The sequence below is a fragment of the Macaca fascicularis genome, chromosome 9 (assembly GCF_037993035.2).
Source record: "Macaca fascicularis isolate 582-1 chromosome 9, T2T-MFA8v1.1".
In the NCBI taxonomy this organism is placed as follows: domain Eukaryota; kingdom Metazoa; phylum Chordata; class Mammalia; order Primates; family Cercopithecidae; genus Macaca; species Macaca fascicularis.
The window spans coordinates 22,412,276-22,436,771 of NC_088383.1; the positions used below are offsets into that span (position 1 = coordinate 22,412,276).

At 39.0% G+C, this 24,496-nt stretch overlaps 1 protein-coding gene across 50 annotated transcripts in view; it reads left to right on the forward strand.

The window, feature by feature from the left end:
• The window catches only part of LOC101866062 (protein AF-10), a 228,512-nt gene that overhangs the window by 81,576 nt on the left and 122,440 nt on the right, over nucleotides 1-24,496 (forward strand). For 37 of the 50 annotated variants that reach the window (XR_012417533.1, XR_012417524.1, XR_006700806.2 and 34 more), the window contains 3 exons: nucleotides 18,417-18,520; nucleotides 20,856-20,949; nucleotides 23,117-23,212. Coding sequence is in view for 36 of the 50 variants with exons in the window: in XM_074001160.1 (XP_073857261.1) it covers nucleotides 18,417-18,520; nucleotides 20,856-20,949; nucleotides 23,117-23,212 (294 nt within the window). In the remaining 14 variants the exon portion in view is untranslated. The remainder of the gene's footprint in view (nucleotides 1-18,416; nucleotides 18,521-20,855; nucleotides 20,950-23,116; nucleotides 23,213-24,496) is intronic. The other 13 variants (XR_012417531.1, XM_074001162.1, XM_074001163.1 and 10 more) reach the window with 1 other exon arrangement.

The following is a 24,496-nucleotide window of genomic DNA, read 5'->3' on the forward strand; positions in this document are numbered from 1 at the left end:
GGTGGACACCTGTAATCCCGGCTACGCAGGAGGCTGAGACAGGAGAATTGCTTGAACCTGGGAGTTGGAGGTTGCAGTGAGCCGAGATTGTACCACTGCACTCCAGCCTGGGCAACAGAGTGAGACTCTGTCTCAAAAAAAAAAAAAAAGAACAAGCTGTGAGGTCACACAATACTTTTGATTCATTATGTGAATATACATACACACACACCTCTCTATTACTGTAACCATCTCTATATATTGAACTCCATATGCTTATGGTAACTTCTCCAAATCTAGCCCAACAAAACAGGGTTCATTTTAATTTTTTCCCCCATGTTTATGATTCTCAGACAGAAACCTGACTCTTACTATTTTTAATAGTTTACTTATTTGATCAACCTCCTGTTTTGACATACCTTCTGTTGCTGCTCCACCTAATGCAGATGCTATTCTAACCCAGTTCAGGGTTGCTGCTGCTTTCCTGCATGCCAGTCCTTTTCACCCCTCTTGGGATTTGATATTCAGCTTCAGTTCACTACTTCCACTTTGGTTAATCTTTTCACCTTGCTCTGAGATTATCCCCACCACTATCCCCAGCCCCTTAGGGGAGCCAACCTTACTCAGGCTCTTATACTTGTATTGGACTGCCCCCTCCTCCCCAGCATGGATAATTACTGTGCTTGAACCCACCTCATGGCCTTTTTTTTTTTTTGAGACAGGGCTCATTTTGTCACCCAGGCTGGAGTGCAGTGGTGCAGTTTTGGCTCACTGCAGCCTCCACCTCTTGGGCTCAAGCAGTCCTTCCACTTTAGCCCTCTAAGTAGGTGGGACTACAGGTGTACCCATCACACCCAGCTAAGTTTTTTGTATTTTTTTGTAGAGTTGAGGTTTCATCATGTTGCCCAGGCTAGTCTTGAACTCCTGAGCTCAAGTGATCTGCCTGCTCTGGCCTCCCAAAGTGCTAGGATTACAGGCATGAGCCACCATGCCCAGCCCCATCTCATGGCTTTAAGACTAAAGTGTTCAAGTAGAAAAGGAGCGAGGGTAGACCAAAGAAGGAACTATTTAGATATAAGTATTTTATTAGCCTAGAATTAATTTTAGAATATGGTAAGATATGTGCCTAACTTTCCCCTCCCACCTGGTTAGTCAACTTTTCCAACACTATTGCTGAATAATCTATGTTTTCCAGTGTGATTTGAAATATTGTTTGAATCATTACTAAATTCTTCAATGCTTGAGTATGTTTCTGGACTTTTTTTGTGTTCCATTGGTGTGTCTATTTTTATTCTGGTACCACACTATTTTAAATTGTTATGGCTTTATATACGTTTTAGTACATGGTAAGACGAATATTGTCATGTATTTATTTTTCTAGATGAACATTAGGACTAATAAAAGCACAATTTAGACTGTATTAGAGTTACAGTGAAATACTGTTTCAGGGATGAATTTTTTTATAATATTGACTCTTTCCTTCCAGAAACATGGTGTATCTGTTTATCAAGTTTACTTTTTTTCTTCTTTCTGTTTCTTTCCTTTTTATAGCTTTTCTTATATGCGATCGCTTTATGTTTGTTGGATTTTTGTTGTTGATTTGTTTTGTTCTACTTAGTGTTAGAATAGGCTCAGTGGCTCATGCCTGTAGTCCTAGCACTTTGGGACGCCCAGGCAGGAGTATCGCTTGAGTCCAGAAGTTTGAGACCAGCCTGGACAACAAGCAAGACCCCTTCTCTACACAAAAGATAAAATTTAGCCAGGTGTGGGGAGGCACATGCGTCTGTAGTCCAGCTACTCAAGAAGCTGCAGTGGGAGGATCCCTTGAGCCCAGGAGGTCGAGGCTGCAGTGAACTGTGATTGTGCCCCTGCACCCCTGCCTGGGCAACAGAACAAGACCCTGTTCAAAAACGAACAGCAAGCAAAGAAACAAAAAACAAAAAAGAAAAAAAGTTAATGAACTGGGTGTGGTGGCTCACGCCTATAATTTCAGTACTTTGGGAGGTTGAAGTGGGAGGATTGCTTGAGCCCAGGAGTACCAGACCAGCCAGGACAACATTCTGAGACCCCACCTCTGCAAAGAAGAAAAACAATTAGCCGGGCATGGTGGTGCTCGCCTGTAGTCCCTCCCAACTACTCGAGAGGCTGAAGTGCGAGGATCACTTGAGTCTGGGAGGTCAAGGCTCTAGTGAGCTATGATTGTGTGACTGTACTCCAGCCTAGGTGACAGAGTGAGACCCTGTCTCAAAAAATAAAAAAAGTTAATAATAAGATTTTGTTCATGTATATTCTTTATGCCTAATAATGGGGCATGCAATTCTGAAATGACAGGAATGATTGCAAAATGGTTTTGAAGACATCAGTCCTTAATGGATGATAGGTAATAAAGGATACGTTTGGGAATATTTATTTACTGGGCATTTGCTATGGTCCTACTTTGTATCAAGCATTGTGTTAGACACCAGGAATTCAAGGATAAATAAAATAGGGGGTTTCCCCTCCTCAAGTAGGAAGACAAATAAATAAATGTATGAAAATTAAAATATATATTACATAACAATAAGGCTGAATGGAGTATTATGGGTAAATATTGAAAGGAGGGATTATTCTTGTCTCAGGAATTGAGTAAGGCGTACAAAGAGCTTCTAGGGCTTTGCAGAATAATTAGGCATTTGACCTGTGCAGAAAAGGATCAAATAAAAATTGCAGACAGAGAAAGTGACATAACCTAGGGTAGCAGGTGCAAAGGGAAGAAGTGGTAGGCATGTTCAGAGAATAAAAAATAGTGCTATGTGACTAGAACATTGTGGAATTTAGAAAAAATGAAATTTTGTGAGTACTAGGAAAACAATTTGCTGGAATATCTTTATTGTATATCTAAATAGCAGAGAATTCACTGTATTGACCTGTGAAATTTTTTACATGTTAAATATATAATGGCCAGTTTTTAAAATATTTATTAATTTTAATAGGTTTTGGGGGAGCACATGGTGTTTGGTTACATGACTAAGTTCTTTAGTGGTGATTTCTGAGGTTTTGGTGTACCCATCACCCAAGCAGTTTACACTGTGCCCAATGTGTAGTCTTCTGTCTCTCACCCCATTTCCACCCTTTACCCCAAATCCGCAAAGTTCGTTGTGTATCATTCTAATCCCTTTGTGTCCTCATAGGTTAACTTCCTTTGTTTATTTGTTTGGTTGGTTGGTTGTGTTTTTTGAGACAGAGTCTTGCTCTGTCACCCAGGCTGGAGTACAGTGGTTCACTCTTGGCTCACTGCAACCTCTGCCTCCTGGATTTAAGCAATTCTCGTGCCTCAGCCTCCCAAGTAGCCGGGGATTACAGGCATGCATCACCACTTCCAGTTAATTTTTTTTGCATTTTTAGTAGAGAGGTTTTCGCCACATTGGTCAGGCTGGGCTTGAACTCCCAGCCTCAAGTGATCCGCCCGCCTTGGCTGCCTCCCAAAGTTCTGGGATTACAGGTGTGAGCCAGTGCGCCTGGTCTATTTATTTTTTATAGAGACAAGATCTCCCTATGTTGCCCAGGGAGGTCTCTAACTCTTGGTCTCAAGGAATCCTCCTGCCTCAGCCTCTCAAAGTGCTGGGATTATAGTTGTGAGCCAGCAGCTCTGGCCAGTGGCCAGTTTTTGTAAAATTTAAATCATTGGATCCTATTTTTATATTTTTGACTGCTAATATTTTCTTCTGTTACATGCATTAACTCATGATTTCACTGACATGTTTTGTTAAAATTACCTTTTTTTTTTTTTTTTTTTTGAGATGGAGTCTCGCTCTGTGGCCCAGGCTGGAGTGCAGTGGCGCGATCTCGGCTCACTGCAAGCTCCGTCCCCCGGGTTCACGCCATTCTCCTGCCTCAGCCTCCCGTGTAGCTGGGACTACAGGCGCCCGCCCCTATGCCCGGCTAATATTTTTTTTGTATTTTTAGTAGAGACGGGGTTTCACCGTGTTAGCCAGGATGGTCTCAATCTCCTGACCTCGTGATCCGCCCGTCTCGGCCTCGCAAAGTGCTGGGGTTACAGGCGTGAGCCACCGCACCCGGCCTAAAAATTACCTTTTAATAAGTTTTCAGAAATGTGAAGATTGTGGCAGCAAAGGGATTTGGGAACTTTTTTGGGTAGAAGCTTGTATCCTTCAGAGTCAAGGAAGCATTCATTTTTAGAAAGCTACAGTTTCCATAGAGAGTAGTTAGCAGATGATGAGTATATCATTTGTATATGTATATGTATATGTATATGTATATGTATATGTATATGTATATGTATATTCTTAAATAGTCCTTTATATTGGATGGCCCTGAAGTAAAGAGTGTTTATAAATATAGGAAGGATGAGCTAGGCCAGAGAAACAAACAAAAACATCAAAAAACATGATGTCATCTAATTGTAAGATTAAACCTAATGGAAGTCTTAGAGATTGCTAACCTGTTTCCGCCTTATTTTTTTCCAAAAGTAATAGTAGTGGATAGCAATTAAGTTTTTATCAGTATATTTAGTGTCTGTGTAAACAATTTTTTTTTTTTTTTTTTTTGAGACGGAGTCTCGCTTTGTGGCCCAGGCTGGAGTGCAGTGGCTCAGTCTTGGCTCACTGCAACCTCCATCTCCCAGGTGCAAGCGATTCTCCTGCCTCAACCTCCCATGGTCTCGATCTCCTGATCTCGTGATCCGCCTGCCTTGGCCTCCCGAGGTGCTGGGATTACAGTTGTGAGCCACTGCGCTGGCCAGAACTTTGTTGTTTTTTTTTTTTTTTTTGAGATTGAGTCTTGTTCTGTCGCCCAGGCTGGAGTGCAGTGCTGAAATCTCGGCTTACTGCAACCTCCGCCTTCCAGGTTCAAGCGATTCTCCTGCCACAGCCCCCTGGAGTAGCTGGGATTACAGGCATCCACTACCACACCCAGCTAATTTTTTTTTTTTTTTTGAGGCGGATTCTCACTGTATCACTCAGGTTGGAGTGCAGTGGTATGATCGTAGCCCAGTGCACCCTCTCTGCCTCGCAGGTTTAAGTGATTCTCATCATGCCTCATTCTCCTGAGTAGCTGGGATTATAGGCGTGGACCACCATGCCCAGCTAATTTTTGTATTTTTGGTAGAGATGGGGTTTTGCCATGTTGGCCAGGCTGGGCTCGAACTCCTGACCTCAAGTGATCCAGCAGCCTTAGCCTCCCAAAGTGCTGGGATTACAGGTGTAAGCCACTGTGCCTGGCCAAGTAAAAGATATTTTTGAAAGCACTAAATATTCTTTATGGATTTTAGGACTCCCCAAAATGAAGTTTCCGGTAAATAGGGAAGCGAAACATTTCATCTATCTGCCCGTTCATCTTGTCCTCATTTATGGCTTGTCCTCTTGTATGTACCAGGTCTGTATAGTGGATAGATGTGCATAAATCAGTGATTGTTAAACAGTAATATGTGCAAGGATTTTTGAGGTACAGTGAATGTCCACCGAACCTTTAACAGGACTGAGGAAAGAGGGAGGGGATATCTTAGAAAAGGTCGCAGTTTTTCCTAAGAGTAAGAAATCTCCAGGTGCTGACTGTGAAGAGAGGAGAAAGGAAGGAACACATGAGTGGCCGTTAATTTTACAGATTGAAGGAGCAAAAACTTTGAAGTGGGAAATAACAAGGACAGTGGTGAGCAGGGGGAGGGATTTGGGATGGTGGCAGGGAGAAGGGTAGTATTGTTAGGACCCTGAATGTGCTAGGCAGAATGCTGAGAGAGACTGTCAAGGGTCAGGCACCTCATGCATCGTGTTAAGGAGCCTAAAGCTTATCCCTATTGAAGGGTTTTTATGTTCAGAAAGGATTTGCCTAGGTTTGTCATTCTAATGGATCAGGGGAAGGAGGATTGGGAGATGGAAGATAGAAGAGACAAGAGACCTAGAATCTGTTTAGACTCTGACAGTGTCCCAGAGGTACTAATGAGGATCTGAAGTAGTAGGAACAACAGGACAGAGACATTCAGTAATATGTAAGAGCTTCAGCTGACCAGCCTGGTGATCAATTTAATGTGACAGAGAAGAGGGAGGAAGAAATAGCAGAATGAGTTTTCCATTTCGAGAATATATGTTCTAGGTGCATCACCACTACCTGAGATAGAACACACACACACACACACACACACACAGTGAGTTAATTGAACCATTTCTTAGAATGAAGAGATAGACACTAAGTTTTAAATTCCCGGCTTATGTTCATGGAACATATTACCCTGTTTGTAAAACAAGTCTTGTGTCTACAAATTGCTCACTGGCATATATTAACAAGATGATAATAAGGCCCCAGATATTCACATTTGTATGAAAGCATTGAATATATTTGCATTTGTCTATATCTAATAAATGTTTAGTTTTGCTTGGCACTTTATACTAGTTACTTAGTTACATTAATTTTTCTTTTCTGGAGAATTGAATCATTTTGAAAAGCAAAATCTTGCAGTTCTATCTGTAAAAAAACTCATTTGTTCTTTTTGATATATCAGCTGATTCTCATTTTGAAATTTCCTGTTTGACTTCTCTCTGTTGTCTATGTGTTCTCTCTCTCCAGCCCCCTCTCCCCAACCCTTAGTTACACATTCTCTTATACTTGGTATTCTCTTTTTCTCAGGAATAGTAAACTATTATTCATTATATTTGTTTCTTGTGGTCTCTCCTCCCCTCCCCCACTTCTTTTTTTTCCGAGATGGTCTCTCACTGTTGCCCAGGCTGGAGTGCAGTGGTGCAATTACAGCTCACTGTAGCTTTGACCTCCCAGCCTTAAGCGATCCTCCCACCTCAGCCTCCTGAGTAGCTGGGACTACAGGCATGCATCATCATGTCTGGCTACTTTTGTTTTATTTTTTGTAGAGATGGGATCTTACTATGTTGCCTAGGCTGGTCTTGAACTCCTGGATTCAAACAACCCCGTAGCCTTGGCTTCCCAAAGTGTTGGAATGACAAGCGTGAGCCACCATGCTTGGTCTCTTTGTGTCTTTTGTGCTTGTCAACTTGATATATATTATTTGCTTTCTTACTCCCAACAATTCCAAGACTCAAAGGCCTATTTATCTGATAAGGACTGTGGAAGAATGGCACTATAATATCCCTCATTGTTATTTCTTTTCTCTTAGCTACCAAAGGCAGCAAGCATTCCAATCTAAACTTTTGAAAATGGCAGTGTATAGTAGCTAGCTTAAAATTGTTCATGAGATTAAAATCTATAATCTCACTCACCAATATTACCTGTCTCAATGCTTTTCTTTTTGTAATATTTATTTATTTATTTAGAGACAGAGTCTTACTCCGTCACCCCATGGTGGAGTGCAGTGAACAATTATGGCTCATGATACCCTCAAACTGCGGGCCTCAAGCAATCGGTCCTCCCACCTCAGTCTCCCAAGTAGCTAGGAGTACAGGTGCCACCACCACACTCAGTTTTTAAAAAATATTGGTAGAATTGGTAGAGAGACAGCATGTTGCTATATAGCCCAGGCTGGTTGTGAACTCCTGGCCTCAAGTTGTCCTTCCACCTCAGCCCCCAAAATGCTGGGATTATAGTCAGCCACTATGCCTGGCCCTATCTCTGTTTTTTTTTTTTTTTTTTTTAAATGTTCGTTTGGCTTCTGGAATACTCTAGGTGATAGGTATTTATATAATTGATAAGAAATTGATTAGGAGATTTTACAAAAACTGATACTTAAGGGGAGGTTACATTGCTGAGCAACATGGTATCAAAATAAGACAGGTCAAATTTGAGAAATCTGATTCTACAGGTTACCCTACAGGTAACTGACTCGATGTCTCAGTCCTAAATTTCCAGGAGGGCAATTCTGGTGTAAGCACCTGGATTTAGAAGCTATTTTCACCTAGACAAACATGAATACCTAGGCACCAGTCCATTATTAGAAATTGAGCACAGATGCTAATTTCTAGAAAAGAGAGATGGGTTGTCCAGGTGGGCAAGAAGTTGCAGTTTTGATCAGGCTGCTGCTGCTGGTAAATTTTTTCCAGCTACAAAGTTCCAGGATACACAGTTTGCCTCTTTCTCCCCCACCCCTGACTGGCCCCCCCATTATAGGTCAAATTTATTTTGTTTTTGAAAGTTGAAAGCATTGACGTATCCTGGAATTGTGACCATATAAGTTCCCAGGTAATATACCATGTGATAATCTTTTTATAGGGTTATGTCAAGAACCTTTTGTATGTACCACCTTTTCCCCACAGTGATGAAGAAACAAAGGAATGCATGTTAGTTGCAAAAAGTCTGAGTGAGTAGACTCCTAGATTAACGTGTCTTATGTGACACTAGGGGCATATAGATCATTTTTAAGGGAATATAAGTAACTGTGATGATTAATGTTTACAAATTGGTTTTAATTTTTTGAAGCTGTTGTTGTGCCATGTAATCCATTATGGTTTTCTTCACATAAACATTTAAATGGAATTTTTTCCTTTATCTAACTCTTAACCAAAATTTTTTTTTTCTTCTTTTTTTGAGATGGAGTCTCACTCTGTTGCCCAGACAACAGAGTGTGCAGTGGTGCGATCTTGGCTCACTGTAACCTCCTCCTCCCGAGTTCAAGCCATTCTCCTGTCTTAGCCTCCCGAGTAGCTGGGATTATAGGTGTCCACCACCACGCTCAGCTAATTTTTTTTTTTTTTTTTGGTATTTTTGGTAGAGGTGGGGTTTCGCCATGTTGGCCAGGCTGGTCTCAAATTCCTGATATCTGGTGATTTGCCCACCTTGGCCTCTGAAAGTGCTGGGATTACAGGTGTGAGCCACTGTGCTGGCCTTGATCAATTTCTTTTATCCCTGATGTAAAGAGCAGCTTTGGGGCTTATTTCCAATTTTATTCAAATGTTTTCTAATTTGTTTGCTTCTGCTTTTAAAACTTTAATACTTACTCTACTTATTATAACATTCTTTTGTTTATTAAGAATTTATTTCTGAAATTGTCAAATATGTAAAACAGTAAGCAATAATATAACAAACACCCTGCATACATTCATCACCCAATTCTAAAACCTGACCAGCTCATAGCCAATTTTTCATACATCTCCTGTAGTAGTTTCCCAGGGCTGCTGTAACAAAATATCACAAACTGGGTGGCTTAAAGCAGCAGAAATTTCTTCTCATAATTAAGGAGGCTACAAGTCTGAAATAAAGATATCAGCTGGGTTGGATCCTTCTGAGAACTCATAAGGGAAATCTATTCCATGCCTCTTAGCTTTTGGTGATGGGTGTCAATGGTTGACAGGTTTTTTTTTTTTCTTTTCTTTTTCTTTTTTTAATCACCCTAATCTCTGCTTCTGTCTTCACATTCCATTCTTCCTTTGTTTCTGTCTCCATATGGCTATCTTCTTATTAGGAGATGAGTCATATTGGATTAGAGGCCTGCCCTACTCCATCATGTGACCTCATCCTAATTACATTTGCAATGATCCTTTTTCCAAATAAGGTTACTCTCTAAGATACTGGGGGTTAAGGACTTCACATACATTTCTTGGGGACCACAATTCACAATTCAACCCATAGCAGATTGCCTTCTGGCCCCCCAAAATTTATGTTCTTTCCACATACAAAATAGATGCGCTGTATCCCAATATCCCCCAGAAGTATTAATCCATTTTGATGTAAACTCTGTAAGTAAGTCTCACATCTTACCTGAATATAATAAACTCAGAAAGTCCCAAATCTCATCTTCTGAATCATCTGAATTGGCGATGGGTTAAGACTTTGGTTAATTCTGAAGCAAAATTTCTGTCTCTGCTGGGCATCTCTGGTGGCTCATACCTGTAATCTCAGCACTTTGGGAGGCCAAGGTGGGCAGATGACCTGAGGTCAGGAGTTCAAGACTAGCCTGGCTAACACAGTGAAACCTGTCTCTACTAAAAATGCAAAAATTAGCCGGGTGTGGTGGCGCATGCCTGTAGTCCCAGCTATTCGGGAGGCTGAGGCAGGAGAGTCGCTTGAACCTGGGAGGCAGAGGTTGCAGTGAGTCAAGATTGTGCCATTGCACTCCAGCCTGGGTGGCAAGCGTGAGACTCTGTCTAAAAAAAAAAAAAATAGCAACTTCTATTTCTAAACCTGTGATACATAGAAAACAAGTTATCTTTCTGAGATGCCTTGGTGGGACAGGCGGAGAAGCATTCCTATTTCAAAAGAGAGAAATTGGAAGGAAAATAGGGATTTAGAGCAGGTTTATAAGTCTGCAGGACAAATTCCATTCAGTTCTGAGACTTGAAAATAGTTCTCTGTGGCTTGATATTCTGTTCCCCAGGCCCATTGACATGGCCTTACCCCTTGGTCCTGGGTTGGCAGCCTGCCCTTTTTTTTTTTTTTTCTTATGCCTACTTAGTTCCTATTTTTTTTCCTACCTTTTTAATCTTAAGTACAGATGCTTCTTGAGTTATGATGAGCTTACATTCTAATAAGGCAGGAGTCTTATTTGAGCCCAGGAGTTTGAGGCTTTCGTTTGTGATTATTGCACCTGTGAACAGCCACTTCACTGCAGCCTAGGCAACATAGTGAGACCCCATCTCTAAAAAAAGAAAAGAAAGAAATATACCTTACTGATCTAACATTTTGGCTTAGCCTAGCCTACCTTAAACCTGCTCAGAACACTTACATTAGCCTACAGTTGGGAGAAATCATCTGGCTACACGGTACACTGGACAAGCAAGCATTGGTTGTTTAGTCTCATGATGGCATGGCTGACTGGGAGTTGTGGCTTGCTGCCGCTGCCCAGCATCACAAGAGAATATTGTACTATTGTGTGTTGGGTTTGCATCATGGTGGTAAAGTTGAGAAACTCTAAGTAGAATGATTTTAAGTTGGATACCACCTACAGATACTTTCTAGTATACCATTTTAATTTCTTTTATTTTTCATTTTTATTTTATTTTATTTTATTTTTGAGATAGGGTCTTGCTCTGTCACCCTCTCTGGAGTGCAGTGGCACTGTCACGGTCACTGCAACATCAACCTCCCAGGTTCAAGTGATCCTTCCTGCTCAGCCTCACAAGCAGCAGCGACTATAGCCATATGCCATCATGCCTAAGTTTTTTATTGTTTGTAGTGACTGGCTATGTTGCCCAGGCTGGTGTCAAACTCCTGGGCTCAAGCTATCCTCCTGCTTCAGTCTCCCAAAGTGCTGGGAGCTGCAGGTGTTTGGCTTACTGGCCTGGCCTTTCTTATGTTTGAGATACATATATATCTCTCAACTCACTCACATTGAGATATATATATATATCTCAATCTCGACTCACTGCAGGCTCTGCCTCTGGGTTCACGCCATTTTCCTGCCTCAGCCTCCCAAGTAGCTGGGACTACAGGGGCCTGCCACCACGCCTGGCTAATTTTTTTGTAGTTTTAGTAAAGACAGGGTTTCACCGTGTTAGCCATGCTGGTCTTGATCTCCTGACCTCGTGATCCGCCCACCTCAGCCTCCCAAAGTTTTGGGATTACAGGCGTGAGCCACCGTGCCCGGCCCTTTATGATTTTTAAAACGATTTTTCTTGAATTATTTTCTTAGTGGTTGTTGTAGGGCTTACTATCTTTATCTTAACTTACTTTACTTAATTTTAGTAAGATGTATAAGCATATCTTTTTTTTTTTCTTAAGCATATCTCATTTTATTGGGCTCCTTTTTATTGTACTTCACAGGAATTGCATGGCTTTTTTCTTTTTTTACCAAATTGAAGGTTTGCGGCAACCCTGGAGTAAGCAAGTCTGTTGGTTTCATTTTTCCAACAGCATGTGCTCACTTAGTGACTCTTTGTCCCTTTTTGTTAATTCTCATAATATTTCACACATTTTCATTATTATATCTGTTATGGTTATGTATGATCAGTGACCTTTGATGTTACTTACTATAAGGTGAAGTTAATAAATGTTGTATGCATTCTGACTGCTGTACCAGCTCGCTGTTCCCTCATCTCTCTCTACTCTCCTCAGGCCTCCCTGTTCCCTAAGACACAACAATGTTGAATGTAGGCCAATTAGTAGCCCTTTGACAGTGTACATAGTCACCTAGGAGCTCTGATGAAGATGTACAAGAAAATGTTCTTTTCATGCCTGCTAACACAACATCCATCCTGCAGTCTCTGGATCCAGGAGTCAATTTGACATATAAGTCTTATTTAAGAAACACATTTCGAAAGGCTATGGCTGCTATATAGAGGGTGATTCCTCTGATGGATCTGGACAAAGTACATTGAAAATTTTCTGGAAAGAATTCACCATTCTAGGTACCATTAAGAACATTTGTGTTTTGTGGGTGGAGGTCAAAATATCAACATGAACGGGAGTTTGAAAGAAGTTGATTGTATCCTTCATGGATGACTGAGAGATTCAAGACTTTGATGGAGGCTGCAGATGTGGTGGCCAGTGGCAAGAGAGCTAGAATTAGAAGTGGAACCTGAAGATGTGACTGAATTGCTGCAATCTCATGGTCAAACTTCAGTGAATATCTTCTCATAGATGAAGAAAGAAAGTGCTTTCTTGAGATGGAATCTGTTTCCTGTGAAGATGGTGTAAACATTGTTGAAATGACAACAAAGGTTGTAGAATATGCCCCTATACTTAGTTGATAAAGTGGCAGCCAGGTTTGAGAGAATTGACCCCAATTTTGAAGAAAGTTTTACTGTAGGTAAAATGCTGTCAAACAGCAGCGTATGCTACACAGCAATGTTTTATGAAAGGAAGAGTCAATTGATATAGCCAACTTTATTGTTAATTTAAAAAATGGCTAAGAGTGGTAGTTCACACCTCTAATCCCATCCCTTACAGAGACACTAGTATTGCTTGAAGCCAGGAGTTTGAGACCACCCAGGGCAACATAGCAAGACCTTGTCTCTACTTAAAAAAAAAAAAAAAAAAAAAGAAAGAAAGAAAGATAGTGAAAGTGCCACAACCACCACCTCAGTGAGTCAGAAGCCATCAACTCTGAGGCAGGAGTTTTTACCACCAAAAAGATAAAGACTTGCAGAAAGCAGTATTCTCCTGTAAAGCTCCATTGTCCTCCTCCGCCTTTTGCTGTTGTTATAATAAACATTATATATGTTTAAAACTCAACAATATGTTGGTAAACTTACTGTTTTATATAATATGTGCTTTTTTTTTTTTGAGATGGAGTTTTGCTCTAGTTGCCCAGGCAGGAGTGGAATGGCGCGATCTCAGCTCACCACAACCTCCGCCTCTTGGGTTCAAGCAATTCTCATGCATCAGCCTCCTGAGTAGCTGGGATTATAGGCATGCATCACCATGCCCAGCTAATTTTGTATTTTTAGTAGAGACAGGGTTTCTCCGTGTTAGTCAGGCTGGTCTGGAACTCCTAACCTCAGGCGATCTGCCCACCTTGTCCTCCCAAAGTGCTGAGATTACAGGCATGAGCCACCCCTGCCTAGGTATTAATTATTCTTTATAACTTTGACCCAATCTTGTTTCATTGTATTGTCATTGTCACATTGTTACGTTTGTATATGTTACAGTCTTGGCAATACAATTTGTAGACATTGTTTAATTCAACTATTTAAATTAAATAAGAGAAGAATGAAGAAGAAATACCTAATCACACAGTTTTACTTCCTACATGGTCTCTGTCAGAGCTGCTTGTTTTTCATGTAGATTGCAATTACTGTTTGGTGTCTCTTGATTTTAGCTAAAAGAATTTCCTTTAGTCTTTCTTTTTTGTCACATCTGGAGCAAGAAAATCTCTAAATTTTTATTTTAAAATGTTTTATTTTGCCTTTATTTTTGAAAGACAGTTTTGCTAGTTATAGGATTCTTGATTTACAGGTTTTTTTTTTTTTTTCTTTTCTTTTTTTTTGGGTATTTTGAATATGTTATTCCCCTGCCTTCCGGCCTCCATAGTTACTGATTGGATCTCAGGTGTTAATTTTATTGTATTTATCTTACATGTGGCAGGTCATTTTTCTCATTCTGTTTTAAGAGTTTTCTCTTTATTTTTGGCTTTTTTTTTTTGAGACAGAGTCTTGCTCAGTTGCCCATGCTGGAGTGCAGTGGCACAATAAAGGCTCAGTGCAGTTATTGATCTCCTAGGCTCAAGCCATCTTCTCACCTCAGCTTCCTGAGTAGCTGGGACTACAGGCTTGTGCCATCATGCCTGGCCTGGCTAATTTTTTTTTTTTTTTTTTTTTTTGAGACGGAGTCTCGCTCTGTTACCCAGGCTGGAGTGCTGTGGCCGGATCTCAGCTCACTGCAAGCTCCGCCTCCCGGGTTCACGCCATTCTCCTGCCTCAGCCTCCTGAGTAGCTGGGACTACAGGCGCCCGCCACCTCGCCCGGCTAGTTTTTTGTATTTTTTAGTAGAGACAGGGTTTCACTGTGTTAGCCAGGATGGTCTGGATCTCCTGACCTCGTGATCCGCCCGTCTCGGCCTCCCAAAGTGCTGGGATTACAGGCTTGAGCCACCGCGCCCAGCCTTTTTTTTTTTTTTTTTTTTTTAAAGTAGAGGTGGAGTTTTGCTATGTTGCCCAGGCTGGTGTTGAACTCCTGGGCTCAAGCGATCCTCCTGCCTCAGCCTCTCAAAGTGTTGGGATTGTAGGCATGAGTTACCACTCCTGGCCACTTTCATAATTTTTAGTGTGGATCTCTTTGTTTTCATCTTATTTTGAGTTTGTTGAGATTTTTGGATGTATAATGTTTTTTTAAATCAAATTTTGGAAGTTTTCAGCACTGGACTTTCAAATGTAGTTTCTGTCTCCCTTTCTCTTCTCCTTCTGGTTGTTGATACATATGTGCATTTAATGGTGTCCCACATTTTTTTCAGGCTGTTCTTTAGGTTGTATAATCTAAGAAAAAAACTGTCCTTTAGGTTATATAATCTGTATTGATCTCTTCTTAAGTTTGCTAATTTTTTTCTTCTCCCAATTCAATCAGCTTTTGAGTGTTTTAAATAAAATTTAAACTCTAGATTTTCCATTTGTTTGAGGTCTTTATCTCCTGAGTCCAACATCTGGGCACTCTCCAAGACAGTTTCTCTTCCTGTTCCTTTTTCCTGTGTGTGTTCTTTATTTTTAAATTTTTGTTGAATACCTATTTTAGGTAATATAGCCCGTCTGGATAATGATTCTTTTTCTCCTTGTATGTCTTACTATTGTTTGTTTGGTCATTTATTTGCTTAATCACTTTGCCAGACTGATTTTCTGAAGTCTATTTTTCCAATGGTATACACCCTCAGATGGCCCTGCTCTAACAAATGTAGGACCCACTTTCCCCCCACCGTTGCCCCATTTTTTTAGCTTTACCTCCTAGGATTGCCACACCTTGGGGCCACATAAACCACTTATCGTACTTAACCTTTTAGCCAGTTATATTTTCACCCTTTCCTTTTGGAGGTGATTGTTGCTTAGAGACTATTTTCCAAGGATATCAGAGGTTATTTTCCAGTCATTTCTTAGAGGGTGTACAATTGAGCTTGTACACAGTCTTTTGACCATTAGGTATGAATGTGATTTTGCTTGGAAATTTGACTTTTGAGGAATTGCCCCTGGGTCAGAGTAACTAATTTTTCAGGCAGTTTTTGATCAGAGGTTGTACTGTAGCCCCTTGAGCTTTATTGATTGATGCATTTGTATTTGGCTTGGGGAGTGCTTTTAGGTAGGTCACAAATCCTGATACAATTTCTCCCCATTGGGCGCAGCCTAGTTCATGTGCACAACATTCTAGAACCCCAGGGATGAGTGTGATCCAAGGAGGGCCCTTCTTGCTGTCTTTCTCTCGTTCACTCTTTTAATCTTCTGGCTGTTCAGTTGTTGTACTTGTTTCTCCTTGTAACTATCATTCTTGTCCTAATTGCTAACAAGTCTCCATTGTTCGGTTTTTTCCCTCTGACTTTACTTAAATTGTAGTGAGTACACTGGAAAATAGACTTCAGGTACTCTTTATTAGTTTTCTTTTTTTTTCTTATTTGTTTTTGTTTGACAAATCATAATTGTATATGTTTGCAGAGTACAGTGTGATGTTTTCACACACACGCACACACACAAATTGTGAATTCTCCATTATTTTTGACAACACCCTTAAGCATGAACTCTAAGCCCGTTAAAAAGCAAAGTCTGTCCTCTCAAGTAGAACTGCTGAATTCTTTGGTTCTTACAGTCCCCTTAAGTGTACACCCTCTGCCCTGCTGCTCTGGAACTGGGGATGGGATGAATAGCCTTCTTCTGAAGAGATACTCTTGCTCTACAACAGGGTATTGAGAGAAAGGAAGGATATGATAGCTTCTTGTTTTTTCAGTTTGTTTCTCATAATATGGAACTTTCCACTCTACTAAAAGCTGGGGCAGGGATGATAGGGCCCTAATATTCTTGACTTTTTGTGAGGATGGGGATCTGTGAATGGGAGCTACCAGGTCTGAGTTGGATCAGAGACACTGGCAGCCTGGCCCTCATAGGATGAAACTATAGTCCTAGACTAGAAGCTGAGTTGGAGGGAGCCCTCATCTTCTTGGCCACGCCATCTAGAGTGGACCATTTGTCATAGGGAGCTGTTGGTGTGGGGATGCTGGGAGCAAGTTGTGGCTTAAATGCTACAGACTCTTAGTGTCATTATTGAGATTTAGTAGATTTACTTGGGTAAATTTTTTTTCTGTATGTCAGTAGGACAATTCCAGGGACAACTTGACTGTTTTTCACCTGTGAAATGGTTACTTCTCTGGGGAGATCTCCCATTCTGGATGTTTCACTCCCTTTCTTTTTTAAAAAAAAATAAATAAAAATTATCATATTTTAAAGTTTTATGGGCTGGTTAAATAATGATTTCTATTCACTGTCTGCTCTTTGGAAGTTACTGAGGTATTTGAGGCCTCTTTTGCATATTTTCCCCAAATTTTGCCATATAGAATGTTACTGTTTCGGTGTGCTCTAATCTTTTTTAAATTTTTTTGATCATTTGCAGGAAAAAATGCATGTAAAATTCTTCCATTGTAACTGGTACTTAGAAATACTTTTATTCAGTGTGTCTAGATAGGTTTTGTTGTTATTTGGGATTTTACTTTTTAGAGATATAAAATGATGTTTGTAATTCAGTTGAGTCTGAATCCTAGTTTTTCTTTTTTTCTTTTTTCTTTTTTTTTTGAGATGGAGTTTCTCTCTTGTTGCCCAGGCTAGAGTGCAATGGCATGATCTCGGCTCACTGTGACTTCCACCTGCCTGGTTCAAGCGATTCTCCTGCCTCAGCCTCCTGAGTAGCTGGGATTACAGGCACCCACCACCATGGTCGGCTAATTTTTTTTTTTTTTTGTAATTTTAGTAGAGATGGGGTTTCACCATTTTGGCCAGGCTGGTCTCGAACTCCTGACTGCAGGTGATCCACCTGCCTTGGCTTCCCAAAGTGCTGGGATTACAGGTGTGAGCCACCATGCCCAGCGAATTCTAGTTTTTCCATAGAGGGGTTGAAATCATGTACCTAGTTAGGTAATTAGTTTTTTGTTTTTTGTTTTTTTGTTTTACTGTGTCCTTGTAAATATTGTTGCATGGTGTTATTTGGCACCACAGTGCAGAGTGAATGAAACCATGTGGTTGTACTGAAGTTGGGCTAGGTTATACTTTATTACTATTTATAAATTAGTTTCTTTTTTGACATGTATCACCTGATCATATGCAGTTAGACATAACTTTTTATATCCTCTACTTGCAGTCTGCTGATTTTATTAATTATACACTGATACTTACAGATTGTTGTTTTTGCAATTCAGTCTTCTGTCACATGAGCAGTCATGATTTTGAGCTGTGAAAAGTTAATATTGCCTGTTATTTGCACATGGGAAATGGAAGATGTCAGTCAAAGTTTCTGGGAGTGTTCATTGACTTTGTATCTCTTGGGCATTTCTGACCTACTTAGGTAAAGTATCTTCTTTTGTAGCCTACATATATCAGCTTGGTGGGGCTGAATGACAGGATTCCTCACAGACAGTTGAAATAAATGACCTAAACCTTGCTCATTCATGTAGGGCTGTTCTTTGTCTCTTAGGTCCCAACACCCTATTTCAAACTGTCTTAGATACGATTACTTCCTGCAGAGGGGAAAGATAAACATTGTTTTTACACCCTTGGTACAAGAATCAGTTTTGATGACAAGGTGTTGGGAAGAAGAGGTGTGGTAGATTGTGTCTTGGCCCGCGGCCTCGGTGCCTGGGAAGAGTACTTCCTGTCTTGCAAAGTTTGTGAGACTGATGAAGACAATGCCTTTGTGAATTTTTTTAATAGGACTATTTGTATGTCTTTGTTTATATTTTTCTGTTTGTATTATATGCAAAAATTAGATTCTTGTCCAAAATGAATTCATATTTTGAGTTAAGGTAGGTTAGTTAGTATACCTGATCTTTATTTCTGAAGATAATTGTAAAATTCTGATTCATGTTAAGAACATGTATGATTTTTGTCTTATTTTTGTTTTTTTTTTGTTTTTTTTTTTTACCCCAAGACTTGCTACATTTGTGATGAACAAGGAAGAGAAAGCAAAGCAGCCACTGGTGCTTGCATGACATGTAATAAACATGGATGTCGACAGGCTTTCCATGTAACATGGTAAGGATGTTTCCATTGTTGCACAGAACTGAACTTGGCAAATACCTTGCATAACAATCATAAGTTAAAGACTTAGATACTCAAATATTAATTATGGTAAACTTTATTGGTGTAGTTTCTCTGTTAACATTTACTTATTTGTAATAAAGATAATTCTAATAACCAAATGTATTTACCAGAGTGATTTTGCAGTAAGTGGACCCTGGTTCTGATGTCTTATTCTGTGTAAGCTTCAGTTTCATCTTATTTTAAATTTTGGTATTGATTACCTATCCTTCAGTTTGTTATTATGATTAAATGAGCTAATCTAGGTAAGCTTAGTGCAGTGTCTGAATACAAGGATTCAGTGAATGATAGTACCTCCTTACCTTCTGTGTCTCAAGTGAGAAGTAGTGTAACCATTGTCATTCTCAATATTACAATGGCGACTTCTCAAAAATTTACTTAAGATATTCTTTCATGCTGGGTGCAGTGGCCCACACCTGTAATTCCAGCACTTTGGGAGGTTGAGGCAGGTGGATCACCTGAGGTCAGGAGGTCCAGACCAGCCTGGCCAACGTGGCAAAACCCTGTCTCTACTAAAAATACAAAAATTAGCCAGGTGTGGTGGCAGGTGCCTGTAATCCCAGCTACTCAGGAAGCTGAGGCAAGAGAATCGCTTGAACCCAGGAGGTGGAATTTGCAGTGAACCAAGATTGCACCATTGCACTCCAGCCTGGAGACAACCAAGACTCTGTCTCAAAAAAAAAAAAAAAAAAGAAAAAAAATATATCCTTTCAGCAACAAAATTTCAAGGGCAAAAATTATTTACAACAATATATTTTACACAATAGGTAACAGTTCCAAATAAAAAGGTCAGGAATAATCTGTGCACTTACTAATTTTAAGAATCAGTCTGTGCCTCATTGCCAGTGTAGGTACATGCTCATTTCCTGAGTTTTTAGTGTTTGATTATATGAAATCTGTTTTATACTACTATTGTGAAATGGAAAACGGTTTTTGACTTTTATAAATTCTCGTAATGACTGTACCAAATTTCTCAAAGATGAAAGTAGTTTTTGGGGTATGAGATCTGTATACTAATATAATTTTGGAATGTTAAAAGTGTGAAAGGTCAAATTGAAAAGACGATGATTAGAAACTTCAGCGTTTTGTTTTCAAAAATGAATATTCCAGGCATGGTGGCTTTTGCCTGTAATCCCAGTACTTTGGGAGACCGAGGTGGGCAGATTGCCTGAGCTCAGGAGTTCAGAGCCACCCTGGGCAACATGGTGAAACCCCATCTCTACTAAAAATACAAAAAAATTAGCCAGGCGTGGTAAAGCGCTCCTATAATCCCAGCTACTTGGGAGGCTGAGGTGGGAGAATTGCTTGAGCCTGGGAGGCCGAGGTTGCAGTGAGCTGAGATCGTGCCACTGTACAGAATGAGACTCCATCTCAAAAAAAAAAAAAAAAAAAAGAATATTAGCTGGGTGCAGTGGCTAGCCTGTAGTCCCAGCACTTTAGGAGGCCAAGGTGGGAGGGTTGCTTGAGCCCAGGAGTTAAAGAGCAGCCTGGACAACATAGCAAGACACCTCATCTCTACGAAAAATAAAAACAAAATTAGCCAGGTGTGATGGTGTACTCCTGTAGTCACAGCTATTTGGGAGGCTGAGGTGGGAGGATTGCCTGAGCCCAGGAGGTCAAGGCTGCAGTGAGCTTTCATTGCAGCACTGCACTCCAGCCTGGGTGACAGAACAAAACCCTGTCTCCGAAAAAATAAAATTGTGATATTAGGTTTCATTTTCATTTCTTCCATTGCTTTTGACTGAAAAGCACAATTTATGTTTATCTTGCTTATTGTGCTGTGACTTAAAGCACTTAGAGTCTTGAGTGAATGCATGTTTTCCTTGTAATGTTATGTAATCTGCATCCATGGGCTAAATACCATCACTTTAGCCCTTTAGAGGCATGGCCTTTCCGTTTGTACCTGTGACAGATTGAAAAAATAAAACAAAGTGTTAACTGATGGGGTGGAATTGAGGGGGAAGAGAATGGATCTTAAACTTAATGTCTATTTGGAGACATAAAACATGTATACATCTTCATCCTAATAGAGATGTATGAAGAGTTTGTTTTAAGCCATAAACATAACTTTAAAAAAAGATCAGTTGCAGGTTGGGATGAAATATACTTGGTTACAGCTAGAATAAAGCTTTTTTATTTTCTCATTTTTTTTTCTTAGGAGTTATATTTTCTCAGAACATGAATGATTGGAAGTAAATTTTATTTGCTTATATATATACAGGTACTGTGATTTTAGAATATCAATAATGTACTTGGCTTTTATTTTCAGCGCTCAGTTTGCCGGACTGCTTTGTGAAGAAGAAGGTAATGGTGCCGATAATGTCCAATACTGTGGCTACTGTAAATACCATTTTAGTAAGCTGGTAAGAATTTGTCTTGGATTTAATGAAGTGATTATGATTAGTGTTGACAATAGAATGACACTTTTATTTAAAAAAGCATGTAACAGTTCCTTTGTCCTTGAGTTTTTGGCTTGAGATTGTGTTTAGCATGTTCTTTATTGGAAGTAAAAAGATCTATTAATAGTAATTTTAAAAGATTTTGCTTGTTTCAGTGTATTTGTAAAGGTGAATATTCTTAAATACTCTCATTTAGAATAAATATTAATATTAGGCCGGGTGTTGTGGCTCACACCTGTAATCCCAGCCCTTTGGGAGGCAGAGGCGGGCGGATCACCTGAGGTTGGGAATTGGAGACCAGCCTGACCAGCATGGAGAAACGTCGTCTCTACTAAAAATACAAAATTAGCGGGGTGTGCTGGTGCATGCCTGTAATCCCAGCTACTTGGGACTCTGAGGCAGGAGAATTGCTTGAACCCGGGAGGTGGAGGTTCCAGTGAGCAGAGATTGTGTCATTGCACTCCAGCCTGGGCAACAAGATTGAAACTCCGTCTCAAAAAAAAAAAAAAAAAAAAAGAATATATATTAATATTGATAGTGAATGTTGGTGTACATTTAGTGAAAAAAATTAATCTGTAGGAAACTGTTTATATTTTTAACATCTTTAGTTAATTGGATTTTTGGCACCAATTATACATTTTGTGATTATCGCTTTGTTTCTCATTTTCTGCTTGATTACCATTACCCATTTACTTATTTTCATTTTTATTTACTGGGAAATAGTAAAACTGAAGTAAGGCTCTTTTGTAACTTGCTTAAAAACCTTCAGAAAAATTAATTTAAATACAACTTTGGGAATTCTTTACATTTGGTCACTGTTTGCTGTCACACAGGATCATGGTGATTGAGTTAGTAATATTTGATTGGGTGTTACATATTTGTATCCATGTTCCTTTGAAGGGTCAGTATGTCTGATGTCCCAAGTGTCTATTTCTCATTCTTTTTAGTGGTAGATATTCATACACTGAAGATTTAAGGCTTATTTTTCTTTTAGTTTCTGATTTTTAAATTATTATATTTCCCTTGTGAATAGTGCTATTTCTTTTGAAAATAAATACCACAAGGGGCTCCTGTCTTACGAAATGAGCAGCTTAGGCCTCTTAATATTTTGGTTTTTGTATATGAATTGCTTAAGAGTGTGTATCTGTATATCCTTTGATGCTGAATGCTTTGATTTATTTTAATGACTAATAAAAATTTTGAGATTGTAAAATTGAAAATTTTTCTTCCTAGGTGTTACAAGCATAGTGAAATGTTCATTTTCTAAATGAGAGATGATATAAATAAAAAAATGGATTTTGAAGTTTGTGCAAATAGAATTTTCTTATTGCTCATTATAGACTTGATGTTATCCCATTTGATAGTTGGGAAAAATGTCTTTAATTAATAAGATTGTATAATCTTTACATTTGCCTGGAATTTGAACTTTTTAATAGTCATTTTTATCTAGTTTACACCAATTAGATGTGGTACCACCGACTTTTAAACACCTCAAATAACTCTCACCTTCATACTTAATTATGCAATGGTACAAGTATTTTAAACAGAAATGTGTGATGCTTTTTAGTAATGCTTTGAAAAATGCATGAGTCTAATACTGACATTTCCTTTAATTTTTAAATTTTTTTCTTTATATGTTCTATCAAATATAATGTGCAGGGATTATTTATTGAACTCCAGAGACAAATTTTTAGAAAACTGTATACCTTAATACTGATGGTATAAGATTAAAAGTCTTCTTGCTTTTCCTAGTGGCATAAAGTAACACTTCAAATGTTTACTTTTCTATTCTAGTCTTGGCACCCTTTTTTAATATGGCATTTTCTCTTTTTGTTGAAACTTTTTATTTTTAAGCTGATGTTGAAAATATATAGTAGCTTATTTAAAAATAGATGATCTATTTTCACACATTTTAATTAATTTACAAAAATATGGCATTAATGTTTAGATTTTCTTTTATAATGCAATGGATAATATATGAATGGTGTCTAAACTGGATTATATAGATTGAAATAGACTTTAAAAAATTTCAGTAGACATTAAAAATACTTCATAGTTGAATTGGTTTAAGCCTAACACAAAGATTATTTTATATACATATACATATATGTATATATATTTTCTTTTTTAGAAAAAGAGCAAACGGGGATGTAATAGGTCATATGATCAAAGTTTAAGTGATTCTTCCTCTCACTCTCAGGATAAACATCATGAGAAAGAGAAAAAAGTAAGTGGATTTGTTGTTGCTAAATTTGTAGCACATCTACTTAATAGAATTTTTTTTTGCCTTTTTAGATAAAATACGTTCTTGATAGTTAAATGGAAACATTGAAATATAGAAACATTTTGACTAATGAGTATTTAATGAAAGGATAGGTTTAATGCCATATTTGTGAATATGGTTTTACCCATTGCCACTGAAAATTTAGATTATAGCTTTATTGAAAGCATGAGAGAGATTTCTTGCATGTGTTACTGTGGTCATCTTGTGAAATCTTTAGGTGACTTCAGCAATAATAGTTTGTTGCTATATATTATTAACTGATTACTTCACCTGTAAGTAATTATCAGCTTTTTTCCTTTATAATAGAACAATTTTGAAGTTCTATATATTCTTGGCTATTTTTTCTTTTTCAGTGGTGCTAATGGTTTGTTTTTTCCAGTGGCTAAATGTCATATCTTTTGTTTGAGAATATTTTGTCTTTTAATTAAAACACTAAAAGCTTGCCTAAATACTAATCTGTCTTTTTCTGACTTGCCTGTTTTCCTGCTTACATTTTTACTTGCTTTATAGGAAATACTTTTTAATAAACTAAAAAATAATACTGGAAAACCATTTGTACTTAATTTGTTCTTTAAGAACATATTGCCATTAGCTGAGCATGGTGGTGGATGCCTGTAGTCCCAACTACCCAGGAGGCTGAGGCGAGAGGATCGCTTGAGTGGAGGCTATAGGGTGCTGGGATTGTGCCAGTGCATACCAGCTTGGGTGACAGAGTGAGACCCCTGTCTCTTTAAAAAAAAATCTATTATGAATTGTTTTTAAGGAAGTGAAGATAAAAAGGACATTGTCAATTGGAAAATAATATTTTTCTTAGAAAGTTGGTATATGCTAGTTTTGGAAATATTTCTGCAGACTGTATTTAAAATTTAGATCCTGTATCTTTTTCATATTTGTAGATATGATTTGGTAAATACCAACAAATAATTGTTTAAAAACATTTTGGGGTGGGCATGGTGGCCCAAGCCTGTAAGCCCAGCACTTTGGGAGGCTGAGGGAGGTGGAGGAGTTCGAGACCAGCCTGGCCAACATGGTGAAACTGTGTCTCTACTAAAAATATGAAAAAAAAAAAAAAAAATTATCTGGGCATGGTGGTGGTGATTTGTAATCCCAGGTATTCGGGAGGCTGAGGCAGGAGAATCGCTTGAACCTCGGAGGCAGAGATTGCAGTGAGCTGAGATCATTTCTCTGCACTCCAGCCTGGGCGACGGAGCGAGACTGTGTCTCAAA